This window comes from Manihot esculenta, chromosome 15, assembly GCF_001659605.2.
Source record: "Manihot esculenta cultivar AM560-2 chromosome 15, M.esculenta_v8, whole genome shotgun sequence".
NCBI lineage: Eukaryota > Viridiplantae > Streptophyta > Magnoliopsida > Malpighiales > Euphorbiaceae > Manihot > Manihot esculenta.
The window spans coordinates 2,796,545-2,816,736 of record NC_035175.2 but is presented as its reverse complement, the minus strand read 5'-3'; the positions used below and the strand labels follow the sequence as shown (position 1 = coordinate 2,816,736).

General features: G+C 36.4%; 1 protein-coding gene and 1 pseudogene across 1 annotated transcript; one reads left to right on the top strand and one right to left on the bottom strand.

The window, feature by feature from the left end:
• Positions 1–6,583: 6,583 nt before the first annotated feature.
• On the bottom strand, positions 6,584–7,847 carry LOC110601256 (photosynthetic NDH subunit of subcomplex B 5, chloroplastic). Its single transcript, XM_021738323.2, has 5 exons — positions 7,585–7,847; positions 7,426–7,486; positions 7,190–7,252; positions 7,032–7,090; positions 6,584–6,906 (listed from the first exon to the last, which is right to left on the bottom strand). The coding sequence occupies exons 1-5, from the start codon at positions 7,813–7,815 to the stop codon at positions 6,676–6,678; spliced, it is 645 nt and encodes a 214-aa protein (XP_021594015.1). The 5' UTR covers positions 7,816–7,847; the 3' UTR covers positions 6,584–6,675.
• A 1,757-nt stretch (positions 7,848–9,604) lies between these two features.
• LOC110600828 lies at positions 9,605–19,084 on the top strand (annotated as a pseudogene).
• The last annotated feature ends 1,108 nt before the right edge of the window (positions 19,085–20,192 follow it).

Sequence of the window (20,192 nt, the reverse complement as noted above, 5' to 3'; positions counted from 1 at the left end):
AATAACATTAATTTTTATTTTTTATATATATATTTTTACTCATTTTTAAATTATGTAATACTAATTAATGACCGCTGAGTTTCTCCACCTCGGTCTGAGGTCAAGTCCACGATACCAGTCCATTATCTAGAGGCCCACAAGCCTCATACATGCACCAGGTCCGATCCGCTCAGCCTCGAGACCGGGCTCCAGTTAATCTTTTCAGTCAGGCCAGCCCAGCATTGTCGGTCCAACGAACAGATCCTCTCTGGGCTCAGTCTTAATTCTACCTTTCGGCCCAACTCAGGATCAGGAGGGAGGCCTACCCATCCGTCACAGGGGACCACCCACATGCGCGTTCGGGAAGAACCAGAGGCCGTTACGCATGGGACAGAAATCTGATTTCATCGTACGTCCGTATCAACGTAGCAGGGATTAGGGATGTAAACGGCTAGGGTACCCGCGAAAATTAAACTACCTGAACCCGAACCCGATTTATATTAGTAATATCCGAACCCGTTCCGAACCCGATTAAAAATTAATTTAAACTATCCGAATCCGTTCCAAACCCGATTATTATTATCCGAATAAAACCCGAATCCGTTTAATCTTATATATTTTAATTAATAATTTATATAAAAGATATTTTTCATTAATAATTTTCATTTAAAAAATTTAATATTTCTAAAGAATATTTAAATTTAAATTTTTAAATATAAATATATAAAAAAATTTATAAATATTATGGTAAAATATATTTTTTATATTAAATTAATTATTTATATAAACGGGTTCGGGTAGTGGGTACCCTATACATAAAATCCGAATCCGATCCGAACCCGCAACGGGTATTATTTTTAAAACCCGAACCCATCCCAAACCCGATTATAACTACCCAAATCCGTTCTATTAGGGTTCGGTCGGATCGGATACCCGAAAATACCCGATCCGTTGCCATCCCTAGCAGGGACTGGTGGTCCAATGGTACACGTTCTGTTAACACGTCACTAGCAGACAAAAGGAAACATATAAAATGAGAAATACTCTCCTCTAGGGGAAGCTTTTGGCTAAGTTTACAGAACCCATTGTAAAACCCTATTTTCTGGATCTCAGATCATCAATTGGCGCCGTTTGTGGGAACGAAGGAGATCTTTTCATCGCCTGAGTTCCACTCTTACAATACCCACTGAGATCCACGATGCCTAACCACAACGAAAACAATCTTGTCAATACCCCTAATGACCTGAGCTTCGCTCAGGAGGGACAACAGTTCTCTTTTTCCAGTCCCACAACACCAAACAACCAACACCAATCCCCTTCAACCCCCCCTAAGCTTGGCAGAGAACGTGCTTGGAGCTGCTCTATCCAACCAGGACCTTCCAACCATGGCCCTCCAACTACAAAATACCGCCCACTGGTTGGGACGGGTAATGCAACAAAGAGGCCTTAACACCCCGGTAAATGTGTTGCCAGTGGTAGAAGAACCCAGAGCCGATGAACCTCGCCAACCTACCCCCAATCCCCCTCAAGTAATCAGCCGAGAAATGGAAGAGAGAAGTAGGAGAGCGGACGGAGAAGTAGAACCAGAAGCAAGGGTTCACGGAAGGAGGGCGAGGGAGTTGATTGAGAATGATGAAGTCGACAGTTATCCCGTTGGAACAACCAGAAGAGTGGGGAGCGAGACATGGGAGGAGGCATACCGCCAGGAGCCGGACCGATGAATGATGGGTCCAGTGGGACCATCAACATGATCATTTAGCTGAGAATGGGAACGAAAGAGGTTGGATTTATTAGAGAGGTTATGTATCCACAGTGGCTAGCAAATCTTGTATTAGTCAAAAAGGCCAATGGCAAATATAGGATGTGTACAGACTTCATTGACCTCAATCAAGCATACTCCAAAGATTGTTACCACCACCCTGATATTAATAAAATAGTCGACTCCATGGCCGGCTTTGAGTACATGTCGTCCTTAGACACAATGTCTAGTGATCACCAAATCCCAATGGACAGGTCAGATGAGGAGAAGACCTCGTTCATAATAGAAGATGGGACCTACTGCTATAAGGCCATGTCTTTCGGGCCGAAAAAACCCTGAAAGTGGTCGGACTGGGAGTCTATCAGATCGAAAACGTGCAGGGAAACCCTGAGCCTCGCGCCTGGAATATCCAGCACCTAAAGAGGTACTTCCCTAACAACATTTGTAAAGAAAATTCTTGTGCTCTGAAAACATGAAAGAATAAAATAACACCATTTTTGCAAAGCAATGTTATCTTTATTACTGTGAGTATTAATTTTCTTTGAAAAAGAAAGAACAGATCCCAGAACACCTCACTGAGACATAGAGATCTCAGGGAAGTAAAAGACCAGGATTTCCAAGATCTCCTGGCATCAGAAGACCTCACTGAGACATAGAGACCTCAGGGAGGTAGAAGACCTCACTGAGACATAGAGACCTCAGGGAGGTAAAAGACCAGGATTCCCAAGATCTCCTGGCATCAGAAGACCTCACTGAGACATAGAGACCTCAGGGAGGTAGAAGACCTCACTGAGACATAGAGACCTCAGGGAGGTAGAAGACCTCACTGAGACATAGAGACCTCAGGGAGGTAGAAGACCTCACTGAGACATAGAGACCTCATGGAGGTAGAAGACCTCACTGAGACATAGAGACCTCAGGGAGGTAAAAGGCCTCACTGAGACATAGAGACCTCAGGGAGGTAGAAGACCTCACTGAGACATAGAGACCTCATGGAGGTAGAAGACCTCACTGAGACATAGAGACCTCATGGAGGTAGAAGACCTCACTGAGACATAGAGACCTCAAGGAGGTAAAAGGCCTCACTGAGACATAGAGACCTCAAGGAGGTAGAAGACCAAGATTCCCAAGATCTCCTGGCGTCAGAAGACTCACTGAGACATAGAGACCTCAGGGAGATAGAAGACCGGGATCCCCAAGATCTCCTAGCACCAAACGGCTGGTGGGATCCAAAAGATCTCCCGGAGCAAAAATAGCCGGGATCCCCAAGATCTCCTGGAGCAAAAACGACTGGGATCCCCAAGATCTCCCGGCGTCACATGCTCATAGCAAACAGCGGTGTGCAGGGACAACACGCAAAAACAACTCATGAAAACACAGCGCCGACCTCACACGAAAGATGGGGCCCTGCTCACCACCTTAAAAGGTACAAGATCTGACTTATCACCATTATGCAAAGGCTATGTGCCCGAGCTCATATTAATAAAGTAATGAGAAAAATGAGGACATCCTTGCAAATATCATAAAAACTCAAAATTCAGCCCACTGTTAAAAACTGAGGTCACGGTTAAAGCTAGTCCAGCTCGAAATGAGCTTACAGATAAGAATGCCTTAGTGAAATGGAGAAATTTATAAGATAAAGGTTCAGCCAATTGATAGAATTTCAGTCCTGATGAGCTTGAGGGTAAAAAGGAAAAACAAGTAGAGTAAATGAAAATGAAATTTCATTAAAAGGAAAGTACAGTACAGCCTATGCTAATTATCTACACGGGCTGGAGGAAAAACAGTCCTCAAAGGACTTACATGCCTAGGGGCATTATTTACATCACTATCACCTACACACATACTATGCTGGACTAATTTTAGCAGATTATCATTGCTTCCTGATTTAAACATAGCCATCAATGCATTGTCCTTACTTACATACTTGTAAGCTAAACTTTGAATATCACGGAACACACGCTTGAAAGCATCAACAGAAGCTTGACTGAGTGCAGCAGATCTCTGTTTCTCATAGCACAAGCGCTCTATATTTAAATCGACGGCAAGTTGATCATCTTCACCATTTCCAGCAAGGAAATCCTGATACGAATCCACCATGAACTGCTTTATGTTACATGTGTAAACTACGTCTTGTATTCCACAATAAACTTCAGAAATCGTGTTATTCCATGAGTTTGAGTCAGGAGCAGACATCAGGGGCACCACGGGAACATCCTTCTTCTTCTCGAGAGGAAGGAGAACAAGAGCCAGTCTTCTAGAAACCCGGAACTTCTCTGAAATGAGAACCAAGGCAGGCACTTCGGTGGAGGTAGGACGCTTGTCCCTGACCTTCTCCTCTACACCCCCACCATCTGCAGAACTGAGTTCCCTCTCCTCAGTAACTGGGCCAACCTCGGCAAGGGCTCTCTGAACATTCTCCACAGAGGCGATCTCAGTCCTGCTTACAGGGACCATCACCCCAGCTATAGAGGCCTCGAGCCTCTCTCCAAAAGCATCGCCAGAGGTTGGGGCAAGCTTCGACCCCGTCAACCTGGAGTCCTTGCTAGGCCTTAAAGTTCGTGGGGACCTGGGGGCTTGAACAGCTTGAGTGGTCGAGCCCAACCTGTAGTGGCTTGGCGGCCTTGAAGATTCGGCACCTCGAGAGCTCGGCTTCGGAGCTCGGGCAGGAGCCGGGGGAGGAGGCCGGCCAGACGACCTGGACGATATGACTTCGGCTACTTGTTGAGTATCCTCCTCCACCAATCGCCCCGCTAGGAAGGCGTCCAAGGCAGTGTTCATGTTCTCCCTGGACGGCGTGAAATTCTTAAGGGGCTTAATCTGATCCATCTTCACTTCAGAAGCTGCAAAAAATCCAAAATCGAGGAAAGTCAGAGCAATCCTCAACAAAAATCACAAAAGCAAGATTAGAACAGGCCTCCACGAGGGGCAAAGTAATAAATTTTTGGCTCGCCTTGACCAGCCTGAAGAAGGAAATGAACAGACGCACTGTGGGCACGAAATCTCGGCTCAGATAAACAGATTCGAAAGAAGACATAAAGAGAATGGCATTAGGAGTCGGTATTCGGGGAGTAATCTCGAAATACCAGAAAACCTCGTTAAAGAAGGGAGAGAAGGGAAAGGATAAGTCATATTCCTTCTGTTTAACAAAGAAAACTAAGCTTACGTCTTTCTGATGGTCGATCAGACCAGAGGGATGAGGATTGGGAAGAATAATCCACCCATTCCGGTAAGAGGCCCGAAGATGAAAAAGAGTGATATCTAGATATTCCATGGGAGCTTAGAACTATCCATGGAAAAAGAAAAGCGTACCTTGAAGATAAAGACAGGGAGATGACAATGGCAGTGCGCATGAAGAGCAGAGAAAAGCAAGAACTTGGAGAAGATAGAGAGAATTCAAAATTCAAAATGACAATAAGGTGAAAGGGTGTTTTGAGGCAAACTGTACTTAAATGACGCGGTCATAATGATTCTTGGTATTTACCCCCTCGTCAGTCGGACAATAACTGACGAGAAGGTAAAGGGGCAATTGATGACCGCTGGATTTCTCCACCCCGATCTGGGACCAGGCCCACGATACCAGCCCATTATCTAGAAGCCCACAAGCCTCATACATGCACCAGGTCCGATCCGCTCAGCCTCGAGACCGGGCTCCAGTTAGTCTCTTCAGTCAGGCCAGCCCAGCATTGTCGGTCCAACGAATAGATCATCTCTGGGATCAGTCTTAATTCTACCTTTCGGCCCAGCTCAGGATCAGGAGGGAGGCCTACCCATCCGTCACAGGGGACCACCCACATGCGCGTCCGAAAAGAATCAGAGGCTGTTACGCATGGGACAGAGATCTGATTCCCTCGTACGTCCGTATCAACGTAGCAGGGACAGGTGGTCCAATGATACACGTTCTGTTAACACGTCACTAGCAAACAAAAGGAAACATATAAAAGGAGAAATAATCTCCTCTAGGGGAAGTTTTTGGCTAAGTTTACAGAATCCATTGTAAAACCCTATTTTCTGGATCTCAAATCATCACTAATATATATAAAAAAATATGAAACATATTTTAGATAAATTATTATAATTTTTTTAAATTAAAATTATTAGTTAGTCTTATTAGTTTGGGTGAATAAATTTTAAATGACAGATATTGTGAGATAAAGATATTATAAAATATCAAAAAAAAATTAATATCAAATAAAAAATCATTTAATAAAAAAGGAAAATAAAAACAGGCAGCAGCCACAATTAGTAACACTATCAACAAGCCAGTAGGCATTTTGGTGCCATCCCATCATTTGCACATTTCAAATATAGGTGGAATAAGTGATACAACCAAGGGAGAATCTTTCTATACCATCTTTATGCCTCTTTTCTCTCTGTTTGAGATAAGATTAAACTGGAGGATCATAATCAATTCATAACAAAATTTTCAAGATAGCGACTGAATAAACGCAGATCGTAGACTTTTTTAATTACCACGATTAATGGATTTCTAGAAGTCGAAATGCTTTCCAGGTTGAACACTTGAACTGATGTTTGCTAATATTCCTATCACGTCACTGAAATGAATGAGGTCCAAAACAGCCTAGACAAATTCACCCCCTTCCAGAATGACCAAAAGCAGAGTGATAAAAAATCACGGCCTATTTATGAAAGCATAGCTAGAGTTGGATAAACCTTAGTAACTCTTCTTTGATTTCTAGTTCTCTGCTTAAATTGCTAGAGATCATCAAAACTTTTTGGAATTCTAACTCCTGTTATACACACATACACATTATCCTGAATTTCACTCACCACTTGAAATTAACAAAATAAGGCATGTATAGAGAAAAAGAGAGGAAAGGAATGGAGCAAGCAAAAATTTACAAATACGAGCTATACCTTTCAATGATATTACATATAAAATGGTAACAATTACAGTTGTTCTCACCATAGAGGAATTATCTCTTTGTTATGTCATCCTTCTGTATGGTGAAATCCCAGAGGTCACCGTACTTCTCATTGAAATCCCATATGCTCATGGTGTTGTAATCATTTATCAACTTGTCACGAGCTCCCCTCTCCATATTGTATATCTGGGGTTCAAAGTGGTGAGGCTTGTCGGGCTTATCCATCTCTATTATGCAAAATATTAATGCAAATAAGCCTGCTCCAATAAACAGGTACTCCCCCTAAACATAAAATCAAATAAAAACTTTTTGAGTCATATCAATTAGCAAAAATATTTTGCTTATCATTAGCTCCTACATCTCCAGCAACTAAGCCCTGCTTAAAGTTTAGTCCGATTTTAAATTACCGGAACATTGAAATACATCCCAGCTGCAACTGCTGGAAGAAAGAGCCATGAAATAAAACCTGCAAATCAACAATTAACAATCAAACCTGAAAACTTTTATCACCTATAATCTACATTATCTATATAAAAACAGTTTTGCGATAGTTATTCATTTATACCCTGAAAACCTGTTGGCGGCTCTACTGCTTTAATATCTTCAGCAATTAATTCCCAAAATGTTCCTGAAAAAATCGATAACAATGATATATTTTTCACGAATACTGCAATGTTAATTGGCCCGTTAATTAAAATACTATGCTAATCCGGCTAATCCTGAAAAATGGTCTAGCAATGGAAGCAAACAGCCAAACTTCAGCATTTGATAAGGAAATGACAATAATCTGAGAAAACCTACTTTTTTCCTCGCCTTCGTAGAAGGTATGATGCTCATCGTACTCTCCGTACTTAAAATCTTCCTGTATTCAACAATATACAGAAGTACTTAACCTTATAAGCAAGACCAATTCACACTAACATAAGGTCGATCTATCCATAAGATGGAGCAAAAACCTACAGCGTCAATACCGGGAGTGGCCCAACGGTCAATCGGATCTTCGTTGAGATCAGGCTCAATCTCAGACAATCCAGCTGCATTTAGTCTCGTAGAGCTATATCTACTACCCAACCTCTCGTAGAACCTGAGGGTTTTCTGGTTCAAAACCCTAATTCTGGTTTCGACTTGGTAGGAGCGGAATTGGGGCACTGAATTTGCCAAGAAAACTGAGAGGGAAGAAGTAACCGCCATCTTTTTCGCCTTATCTTTTCTATCAGTTGAACCTTTAAATGCCCGCCTTTTATTTTTCCTCGTTAGATGTTTGGGTCACTGCGCTTTGTAGAAGGACCCGCGTGAACCCCGAATTCCTTGCACCACGTGTTCTCCAGTTTTTTATGGGCAAACGTGGTCAATTTTGATTAGTGGTCGAAATGAACATTCGCCCTCTTGCTGTCACTTTTATTTGTACGCGGAAACGATTCTACCCGCTTTTGCGGTCGCCTATGAAAATTAATGGATTAAACTACAATTTAATACCTGGCTTTCAGTAAGATTTATAAATTTGTGCTCATACTTTAAAAAACTAGATATTTAATTTTATAATTTTAAAAATAAAAAATATAATTCAATCATTATTGTTATATTATTTTTAAAAATTTAATTTAATGTAAGTGTTTAAAGTACATAAATTAAAGTATTAGAGTGTATAAAATTATAAAAATTAAATTAAAAATATTATAAAGAAATCATGTGTTTTTAAAATTTTTATATATCAAATAATTAGTTTTTATAAATATATAAATTAATAAATATGTTTTATTATATTTTACTCCAATTCTATTGCTAAAGCAAGTTGATTATAGTTTGGTTTAATTTCCTCTTCTTTTGGCTATTCAGTATAATTTTAATTTTAAAAATTAATTGAATGATTAATTTTTTAATATAAAAAGTAATTTCAACCGAATTAGTTTATTTATTTTTAAATATTACTCTAATTCAATTATAACTTTAAATTAAATTTAATTGATTTCAATTCAAACTCAAATATAAAATATAATTTCATTATCAATCACTTTTTTTATAAATTATTTAATATTTGAAATCTATTATTTCGAACTTAAAATATTTCTTTAAAAAATAAAAAATATATACAATTTCATAACACTCTTTAAAAATGTGTATTAATAGTTATTTTTAAACTCAATAATATTATTTAACTTTATAATTTAAAAACAAAGCAATTTTATGAGGCGTATGATTATCACTAACATTTGCTTATTAGCTCCTAACGGAGCTAGGGGGTTGAGAGAGCACCATGGCCTTCTATGTCGATGGGAAAAAAATGTATATTTTTAAAGGAAAAAAAAATTATATATAAAATATAAATACCTGTACTGATAATTTCGAAATACGCTGCTTCACATATGCACATAGTAGGAAAAGAAGAGCTAGCTCTAGTATCGGCCTTCTCTTGAATATGGTATCGTGGGGTTATAGTGGGGATTAGACTGAGGATAATAATGGTTATGAGGAGTATGTAATAAATAAGAAGGGGGAGTTGTTATGAGAAACAGGTTTTTCTCTCTTTGATGAGGTAGAAGGCTTATTTTTTGGTATGTCCTTTTATTTTGAACATAATCATGTCAACAACATGTAGGCATGATTAAATTTTGATATAAATAAACAATCAGTTTAGCCGATTGAGTAAAAAGAGAATTATTTCTCTAATTTATATTCTCTATATGTTACGATAATATATGATCAAAATTTTGTTGAAAATTAAATTAAAAAATGTTGAAGTTTTTTTTTTTTTTTTAAATCGTAGTACAAATAGAAATACGCTAATGTTCGTAATTAACAAATGTTAAAGTTTTTTTAGCCCAGTTTTTAATCCTCTTAATTTAAAAAAAAAACATCGTAGTACAAATAGAAATAGCTAATGTCGTTTTCGTTTATAAATTGATTTTAAAAATTTTAAATAAGGATCATTTATTTACTTGTAATTGACACGAGCCAAACGGAATACTAGACACTTGCATAAGAAGCCGTGAGCCCGTGATTGGACTGTCCGTGCTATTCTATTTATTTTCCCACTTGTTCCCTCGCTTTTTATATTCTCACTCTCGATGTCACTGTTATCTGCTTAGAAGTCCAGTTCCTTTATCCGCGTAAGCAATCCATTTCTTTCTCTTCATTACATTGCTTTAATCTGTTCCCAGAATTTTGTCTCTGTTTCCTGCTAAGAAGACAATTGGATAACTCTCTATTTTGATTTCTTTTTGCGCGAGTTCTTTATCGTTGACTTGCTTTGTTTCGTTTATTGATTTTCGCTACGAATATTGGAAAAGAACTTCTAATGCGATCTTAATGGAAAGTAGACCCTTTATCTGCTTGCTGAGATTGAAATTGTTTGCTTTGATCCAGTCTGGTTAGAAATTAAAGCTTTGAACGCCGACGCGACTGTGCAAATCCAAAATTAATTAATTTCAAGCTGGCTGTTGCTTGCCGGCCGAATGTGAAAATTAGTAGAATGGGCTTAGGTTCATATGCAAGAAAGACTTGTAAAACTTGCTCAAATTGTATTGGAAGTAGGTGGTCGATGGTTAGTTTGGATCAAATTTGTATTTATCTTCGTCCATCATAACACTTTTTGTAACCAAACTCAATCTAATCTATATTTTTTATTTATTAGCTAGATACATAGCCATTAATTTTAATTATATAAAAATTAAAAAATTACTGCACCTGAAATAATTAGAGAAAAATAAAATTACGTGTATGCAAATATTTTGCAGACAGGTGCAAAAGTATAGCTAATTTTAATTTTTTAAAAAATAAAAATAAAAATAATTGAATTGATATATTACATTTTTAATAATAATAGAAATACAAAAAAATATAATTAGTATTATATTCAACCAAACATAAAAACTAAGAAAGAGAAGTGAAGTTAGAATTAGGATGTAAATTTGATATAAAATGTTTATTTATTGGTTAATTAATAAAAAAACTATAAAAATTGGATAAAATATCTAAACCAATTCAATGTAAACATTTAACCAATTTGTTAGTTTGAATTGGTTAGATTTCATGCATTGAACAAATGGATGAACACCATAATTGGAAGTATTTGTTCTTATACCAACCGCTAGTGTTGTGTATATTGGTTTCAAGTTCTTTTTATTGTAATTTTGTCCTTACTGGAGACGTGTTCTATGTTTAATTTTTGGGAGAATTTCTCAGTTGTTTTTTGTGTGAAGGGAACTTTTGTTCTTGAGCTTTTCAAATATTTTCTTCTATGATTTTGTTGCCCCTTCTGTCGTACAAATTGAATTTGTTTCTATTTGGGAAACGCATCTCCGTTATCAACAGCGCTTACCCAGTTGAATGTTGGATGTTTTCTGTTTTATTGAGTTTATTTTCCTTTTGCTTTGCAGTATAAGATCTCTTGCCATTTCATCCATGGATGCTGCAAAAGATGCCTCGCCAAAGGACTTGCCACTTGGGTTGGATGCAAGTACTGAGGAAGAGTATGCTTTCCAGTCCAAGCTGCTTCAAGAGTTGGTGAGCATCTCCAGCATTGACAAGGCATGGACTTTTAAGTCTAACAGTGGTATGACTTGTGACTTTTTAACTTCTCATTTTCCTTCTCTGTTCCATTCTTTTCCTGTCAGTAATTATTTGGACGCAAAATGTTTTGGCGCAGGAATGGGCTCGCAGGCAATGTTTTTAATTAGCCAGGCAAATCTTTTGGCTAACAAGAGGAGAAATTACATTCTATCCGCGAGTATTTCAAAAGAAAGTGGCAGTTGTGGGAATTTTCAGTGGGCCCCGTTTCCCATTGAGATGGCAGGTGTGTCTACAATAGTTCCATCACCATCAGGTTCAAAGCTTCTTGTAATTAGGAACCCTGAAAATGAATCTCCGTCTCGTTTTGAAATCTGGAGCCAAGGTCATGTAGAAAAGGAATTTCACATGGCACAATCTGTTCATGGTTCAGTATATACTGATGGATGGTGAGTTATCATGTGAATATAATTTTCCATCCATGACTTCACTGAGTATTTGGTTCTGGGCTGGTGTACTTTTCCTTTTTCGATATACATGTCCCTCGGTTGTAGAATTTGTTCAGTTTTAAGTGCTATAACTGCTGAAAGAATTACATTAGTTTTGTTTGAAAAAATAAAGGACTCGGGACATATACTCAGGTGAATACTGTCAAGTCTCTTCAATTGCTAATAGCATTGGCAGTGGTTGTATATATTTTCACATGTATGTCTTTGGAATGGAACCTCGGATATACTAAATGCTTTGCTATTGTATAGGTTTGAGGGGATATCTTGGAACTGTGATGAAACCCTGATTGCTTATATTGCTGAGGAACCATTGCCCTTCAAGCCTATGTTCAGTGGTCTAGGCTACAAAAAAGGCAGTGCTTCGACAGATAAGGACAGTGGTAGTTGGAAAGGTCAAGGGGAATGGGAGGAGGATTGGGGAGAGACATATGCAGGGAAAAGGCAGCCTGCACTCTTTGTCATGAGCACCAGCAGGTGTTGTACTTCTGATCTTTGTTATCCTTGGTGCTATGATAAGGTAAGAGATTGCTTTTCTTGCTATGAGCAACCATAATCTTGCTTTTTGTTGCAACAGTGGAGAGGTACAACCTGTTAAAGGAGTTGCGAAGTCTTTGAGTGTTGGCCAAGTTGTTTGGGCTCCAGCAAGTGAAGGCTCGAATCAATATTTAGTTTTTGTGGGTTGGTCATCCGATACTAGAAAGCTTGGCATAAAATACTGCAGCAATAGGCCCTGTGCATTGTACGCAGTTCCAGCACCAGTTTACAAATCAGAGGCCAATGCTTTCCAATTCTAGTGGGTATCTTGTTTTTCTAGAGCTTATTTAATTTTTCCGCCTGTGAATAATCTCAATTTGGGGATTGAGTATTTGAACTGCTTTATGTGTATAATCTTTCTGTTTGTTGTAAACTTGTAATCTTCCAGAGATGGTCCTAATGAAGGTTCACCTGTTCTCGACCTAACTCAAAGCATAAATAGTGCCTTCTTTCCATTGTTCAGGTAACCTTGCCATCAGATGCTTGGTTTTGGGGCTTCACTATAGACTGCAAATATTTAGTGCACCATAAGTTCATAACTGATGCAAAGTGCTAGTTCAAGTGTTAAAGAAAAGTCAGAATAGCTGTAGCTAGAGCAAATATATTTTTTCTTGAAAAATTGCATTTCTCCTGAAGTCACTGGATTTTATTATTTCTGGTTCCTATTATCCCATTTGTTTTATTGTTTTCCAGTGTCAGGCATATTCAGCATCAGATTCACTTCCAAAATATATACAACTTAATCAGAAACCTTCTAGCTGATTGCATGGCTATTTTGCTTATGTTTTTTCAAATCCAGTCCAGACAGAAGGTTCCTTGTGTTTTTGTCTGCAAAAAGTTCTGTGGATTCTGGGGCACATTCAGCAACCAATTCACTTCACAAAATTGATTGGCCAGTTAATGGACAGTTAAGCTTGCCTGCTAAAGTTGTTGATGTGGTGAGCTCTTATTGTGTTATCTGTTAATCTAAATTTGGTGTCTGTTGAGCTAGTTTAAAATTTCTAAATTCACATCTAACTGATTGGTTTCTTATGCATATGTTAGAAAATTGCGAACATTGATTTCTTTGTAAGTGTTTTGTTAAGAACTTCATTTCTAGGATTGGCACCTGTAGGAGCTTACATAACAAAATAAATCAGAATCTGATAATTTTCTTTGTCTTGTGCTTCTATTTTATGGAGATTAGGCTGGAAGAATATTGGGTTATAATTCTTTAATCCTAAATATGCTATAACTGGCAGTTTACCTGTGGTGATAATGATTTCATATTCGTTGATCAAATGATGACATATTCTTGTTCTAGAGAGGGGAATGGTGCATCTGACATTTTAGCTTGACAACATTAGGAAACCTATTAATTATTTATTTCTCCATTTCAGGACAACAGATTTTAAGTTTTTGATGCAGGATCATCTCCTCCTATTTACATAGATTTCAGGACTATTTATTTAAGGAAGAAACATGTATAGTTTTTTTTGTATTATTATTATGTAGGAACTTTGATTTGGTATTCCTAGTTTAGGTTTGATATTTATTTTCCTAATTAGGATTCCAAATCCTAATGCTGGTCGGTCGGATTACAAAGTCTAGTACATAATACCTGCAACTTCTAGGCATTTTGGTGGACTTTTTTTGTGATTCACGATTAAGTATAAGGATAATTGAAATTTGTTTCTCACCCTTTTGTTCTCCATTATTCTATTGGTTCTACATCCATTTGGTATAAGAGCTTCTTCTACATCAATGTGACTCACTTAGTTTTGTAAAAGAATCTGATGGGTGTCAAAGATACAAAAAATAACCTATTTAGATCCAAAAAATATAAATTGCTTAGGGTGAATAGGATTGAATCCACAATGAATTAAAAATCTCTGTCCAATACTAGGAAAATAAATAACAAAAATAAAAAGAGGGTTTTGATGAAAAGTGAAATCAAAATAAAAATCAAGATAGTTAAAGAAAGTAATAAAAGACTTGAGAGAAAACCAATGCAAATAAATTCTAGTTAAAAAAAATAAGATCCAGTTTAGTTGCAAGAATTGATAATTGAAGTAAAAATATTTTTATTCTTTCCAATAAATTAGTTTTAGCTATGGAAGACGCTCCTTGTAATCAATCTCTCCTTAGTCCTAAATTAACTAGGAAACATTCACTAATTAATCCTAGTCAACAAACAACCGAAAAAATGTTTATTGTATTTAATTTATCAACCGCTTTAAGAATTAGAAAGTCTCAATTCTAACCAACAAACTTAATTGCATGGTGAGTTTAAACTAGATTATGCAATTCTTTAGTGGGTTACTTTAATTGTTACTTATTGTTGAATTAAGCAATTACAGATTTCAAATATCCAAACTAACAATATATTATCTTGAAAATATAGGTCCTATTATCAATTAACAAAACAATAATGATAATAATAACTGAAATTGTATAAATATTAAAAGAATAAAGATGAACAATAATATTTAGATCTCACTGTCCATGAAGAAATTAAAACTTCAACCTATCGTCAACTGGAACTAGAAAAATTACCCACACGTTACTGTGTGAAAGCACAAAAAGAAAAGGAAAGGAATTTCAGGGTGAAAGAGAGGATGTTGGCTGATGTTGTCAAAAAAGTTTTTAAATAGCAAAAATCTAGAGAAATCCTCTTGAATTTTTTTCTTAAAGAGTTTGATTTGAGTATATTTTGTGAAACAACTCTTTTTTATTTGTTTCCTAGAGAGGACAAATATTTCCCGATCTTTAGGAGAGGGATCTTATGAGATCTGAACTGGTTTGAGTGATTTAAATGGGAGAATCTCGATTTTTTTCACGTCAGATATGCTTCTATTGTTGTTCGGAGGCTTGCCCAGAGATTTGGGCAAGTCTTCGGTCAAGTCTGTTCAACCACCGCACATAATCAACGTCTTTTCTCTTTGATTTTGGCTCATTTTTACTATCCTTTGCATTTATGTATAAAATCCATAAAATTGCCAAAATAAATAGCGTTCATATCTCATTTGACCAAATATTTGATTAAACTATATGTTGAATATGTACATCATCAGAATCTCACTTAAAACTCTCAAACACTGAGAGGTGGCAGTATAGTTTCTGGAGGACCTTCCTCTCCTCCATTGATCTCTTCACTGAACTAAGTAGCAAACTTGCCATGCTTCTGAGCATAGAAAGAAATCATCACACAATGAAGAATTTATTTAGAGAAGCGAAAGATATTTTACTCGTGAGTTTTCTTCTACAATCCTTGCAGATTCCTGTTGTGCAGTGCTCAGAGGATGGTTGTTTCCCTGGGCTTTACTGTTCAGGGTTTCTTAGAAATCCATGGCTTTCTGATGGGTGCACTATGATGTTATCTTCAACATGGGGAAGCAGTCAAGTTTTACTTTCTGTGAATGTGTTAAGGTAATTAGTTAAGCCATCCGCTTTTTCTTGTGTGCATGATATAGGTTTGTTCCATAATTAATTCATGATATAAACCAAATTACAGTGGGGATGTAAAACGCATTACTCCTGCTAACTCAAAAGTCTCATGGAATCTTCTTGCTGTTGATGGGGATAACATTATTGCTGGTAGAACCTGATGTTGATCTTTATTAGTTGTCTATCATTTTAAAGTGAGGAGAATTTAAAATAAAGATTTCTTCTTCATCTATTTTTTCTTTAATGTCAGTAACTAGCAGTCCAATAGATGTGCCAGAGATCAGGTTTGGTTTTCTTGTTGAAAAAGCAACTAAAAATGCCACATGGAGGTGGTTAGACGTATCAAGCCCAATAGTTAGTTGCTCTGAGATGGTACGCATTATCAGCTATCCTGTGTTATGCTATAATCGGTTGTCATATATAGATGATCCTTTGAGCCTGTTCTTGGTACAGGTGAGATCCTTGCTCTCATCTCGTCAGTTTGACATATTGAAGATTCCAGTCAAGGATGTTTCCAGCTGCCTGACAAAAGGTATTGTTTGCAATATGAGTTGGCATGAGACAAGTGTCACATTTCTGATGCATCCTAATCACAGTCTAATTTCTAACCTTCTGACTACAGTAAGTGTTCAATGATGTTAATAATAGTATTTAATACCCCTGTTCCTTTCAGTAACCACTACCATTCTGAAAACTTGAATTGTTTGGATAAAACCTCTCAAGAAGAAGACAGAAAGATATTTCTTTGCTATGCATATCCATTGATTTTCTTCCCTAGGCATATGAAATGGGAAATTTTTATAGGATTTGTTTTGTAAGAAAGCAATTAGGGTGTTAAAAACGTATGGGGATTATTGACATCTTTCATTTCATCTTTGACAAATTGTTTTGAGGAAAAACTATGTGAATACATCTTATGTCGCTATGATATCTTATCTGCTGCATTGTGTAATTTTTCAGGTGCTGCCAAACCTTTTGAAGCTATATTTGTGTCCGACACCAAGGAGACTGGCGCTTGCAACCCCCTAATAGTATTGCTTCATGGAGGGCCACATGATGTCTCTGTGTCAAGTTTCTCAGCATCGTCGGCATTTCTCTCTTCAATAGGTTACAGCTTATTGATTGTAAATTACAGGTTATATGAACTTCTGAACTTCTCCTTTTTAGCTTGAATAAGCACCACCTTTAAGGTGAACGTATGTGGCACTGTGCTGGTCTATATTCCATTGTGCTCCTGCACAGGCTGTTTTACCTGTGGAAATGAAATTTGTATAGTTTTGTTAACCCTCTTAAAATGATAATTAATAATTTTTTCCCTTACAAGCGGCATTCCATCACTTTTTATATGTCACCTAACAAGACTATTGCAATGCGAAGCACCAACAGCTAACTGCAGAAAAGAGAATGGAACTCAAGATAATCTGGAACAGATGTTGTTGATTATATCTCAAGTAGCCAACATGTTTCAAATTACAGGATGCCTGGAATAACTTTTTAAACCTGAAATTTTTTGTATTCATGTTATAATGAGGAAGAAAGCAGATAAAGACATAAAAAATTACTTCGGAGTAAAAAGTTTTGGTTGATAAAGATTCCCTTGTACTGTTCTTATGTGTACAGCCACACACTGTTATAGTTTGTCAAATGGCAAGTTGTCCAATGTGTGATCAAGGCACTTTTGACTTGCTGATTGCTGTTAATTTCAAGGTAGACTGGTAGAGGCTGTAAAGTTCATTTGTGACCCTGCTTATTTTCTGTTGTTCGATGCTTAAGAAATCATTGTTTTAAATATGAACTCTATCACCAACATATGCCTGTCAACGATCATCATTTAAGCATTTTCTAATGTTGTAATTTATCTCAGAGGTTCATTAGGATTTGGCGAGGAAGCATTGCAATCTCTTCTGGGGAGAGCTGGGTCTCAGGTGCTTGCTCTGGATCTAGTTTTGCTATGCATGCTTAATCATGTGATTCGATTTTGTTAAACTGGGGGTTTAGTTTCACAATATTGGTTTATTTTCCCTTAAACTGTGCTTTCCGTTTCTTTGAAGGGGTATTTTCATGGTTTCTCCACTTTCCCCTGTTTTATCTTTTCTTTTATCTTTTGTCCTTCTCCTCCATTGAACTTAATCATGCACACGAGATTTCATCAAGATTTAACAATTGTATTCCAGCAACTTGTTTCCATTTTTATTGTTCAGTGAACTCCATGTTTATATATTTAAGTTCAGCATTCCATGTGGATCATAACCTTATCTTATTTTCCACAGGATGTCAATGATGTACTTACAGCTATAGATCATGTCGTTGACCTGGGTCTTGCTAAGCCCTCTAGCATAGCTGTGCTTGGTCTTTCCCATGGTGGCTTTCTCACGACGCACTTAATCGGCCAGGTACACTGGTTTCTGACACTATAATTCCAACAATAACAAAGGTCAATTGTCATCAGTGGACTGAATGACGGGTTTGTGATATTATATGATTGAAGGGGGAGATATTTCTTTGTAACTTTCTGCAGGCACCAGATAAGTTTGCTGCAGCAGCTGCAAGAAATCCTGTTTGTAACATTGCATCAATGGTTTGCACAACTGACATTCCTGATTGGTGCTTTGTGCAAGCTTATGGGATAGAAGGGAAAAATAAATTTACAGAAGCAGCTTCAGCTGAGGACCTTGCTCTCTTTCACAGCAGGTCTCCTATATCTCACGTTTCAAAGGTTTGACCTGTTTTCTACTGTAATTTTTATAGCTGAGTTTTTTTAGCATTGAAAATCAAATTTCTTTGGCTATTAACATTATAAGGCTCAGTGAGAATACTCCAAAGTTACTATGAACCTTACGTTTTTAATGATTTATGCAGGTCAAAGCACCAACGATCTTTCTTTTAAGCGCTGAGGATCTTCGTGTTCCAATGTCTAATGGTTTCCAAGTAAGACAATTGCCCTTCTCAAGTATAATCTATGGTAGAAAATTTGTTAGTTTTACGGTTGATACTGTTTTCAGACCACAGATAATTAACCTCTTGAAAGGATTGAAAATAGTAAACTGGGGTTAGTTAGAATTTTGTAGATGTAATAATTACGATGACATTTTGGGAATGTGCAGTATGCGCGGGCATTGAAAGAGAAAGGAGTAGAGATCAAAATCCTCATGTTTCCGAATGATGTTCATGCAATCAAAAGGTAAAACCAGTGCTTTGAATGCTTTTGTGCATGCTAGTGGACAGGGTAAACGACCAAGCTCTAAAATTCAATGTGTTGATGCTTGCAGACCGCAATACGACTTCGAAAGCTTCCTTAACATTGGGGTGTGGTTTAAGAAATACTGCAAATGAAAGATTTCGTCTGTAGCCTCAAAATGTATTAATCGATAGCTTGTCCTTTGTGCCCCCTCTCCTCCCCGTCACGGAAGACTCGAAATCCAATGTACCATATTGCCGATATGTCCTTAGCCTCGACCAAAACAAACCAAAATAAACGTAATTTATTTTTAAATTTATAATTTAGTCCTGAGTATTGTTATTATTAACAAGTCGATCTCTATATTTTTAGAAATTTATTAAAATATTTTTATTTTTTTTCTCCGTCAACGAAATAGTTCTTCCGTCTATTTTTGCCGTTAAAAATATAGTAAAAAATTAAATTACTTTTTTTTTTCTTCTTTCTTTTTTTCTTCATTTTTCTTTTTCATTAATTCTTTTTCGTTCTTTTGCTTCATCTTCTGCTTCTTTTTCTTCTTCTTTTTCTTCATTATATCTTCTTTTTTTTTAAGGAGGAGGAGAAGGAATTATTTCGTAGACGGAAATGAATGATAAGGACGTTTTAATAGATATGAGAAAAGATATGAACTATTTTGTTGACAAAAAAAATGATAAAAATATTTTAATAGATATGAGAAAATATAAGAACGTTTTAATAAATTTCTGAAAATATAGAGAAGGACGATTTCGTTGACGGAAAGAAACGATGAGAAGAGACTATTTCGTTGACGGAAAGAAACGATAAAGACGTTTTAATAGATATGAGAAAAGATAGTGACTATTTTATTGACGTAAAGAAATGATAATGACGTTTTAATAGAGATGAAAAAAAGATAAAAACATTTTAATAAGTTTTTAAAAATATAGAAACTGATTTGTTAATAATAATAATAATATCTAAAAACTAAATAAGAGATTTTATTTGAGAGTAAAATTGGATTTTAAAAGTTTTCTCTCTCTTCCTTTATCTAATTTTAACGGAAAAGATGACGGAATGACTATTTTGTTAATGAAAAGAAAAGATAAAAACGTTTTAATAGATTTTTAAAAATACAAGGATTGACTTGTTAATAATGGTAATATTTAGATATTAAATTATAAATTTTTTTTTATTATTATTAATAGTCATTTATTTTAATTGGATAAAAAATAAAATTAGAAATAAAGATAAAGTTATTTTTAAATAAAGAATAAAAGTAAAATGTGATAAATTTATAATTATATTTCGTAAATTCTTAGAAAGGATGATTTTGTAATTTTATTAATAAAATGCAAATTTTATTATTTTCTCTCTTTTTTCGTTTTTAGTTTTTCTCCTTTTTTCAACGAGTGAAA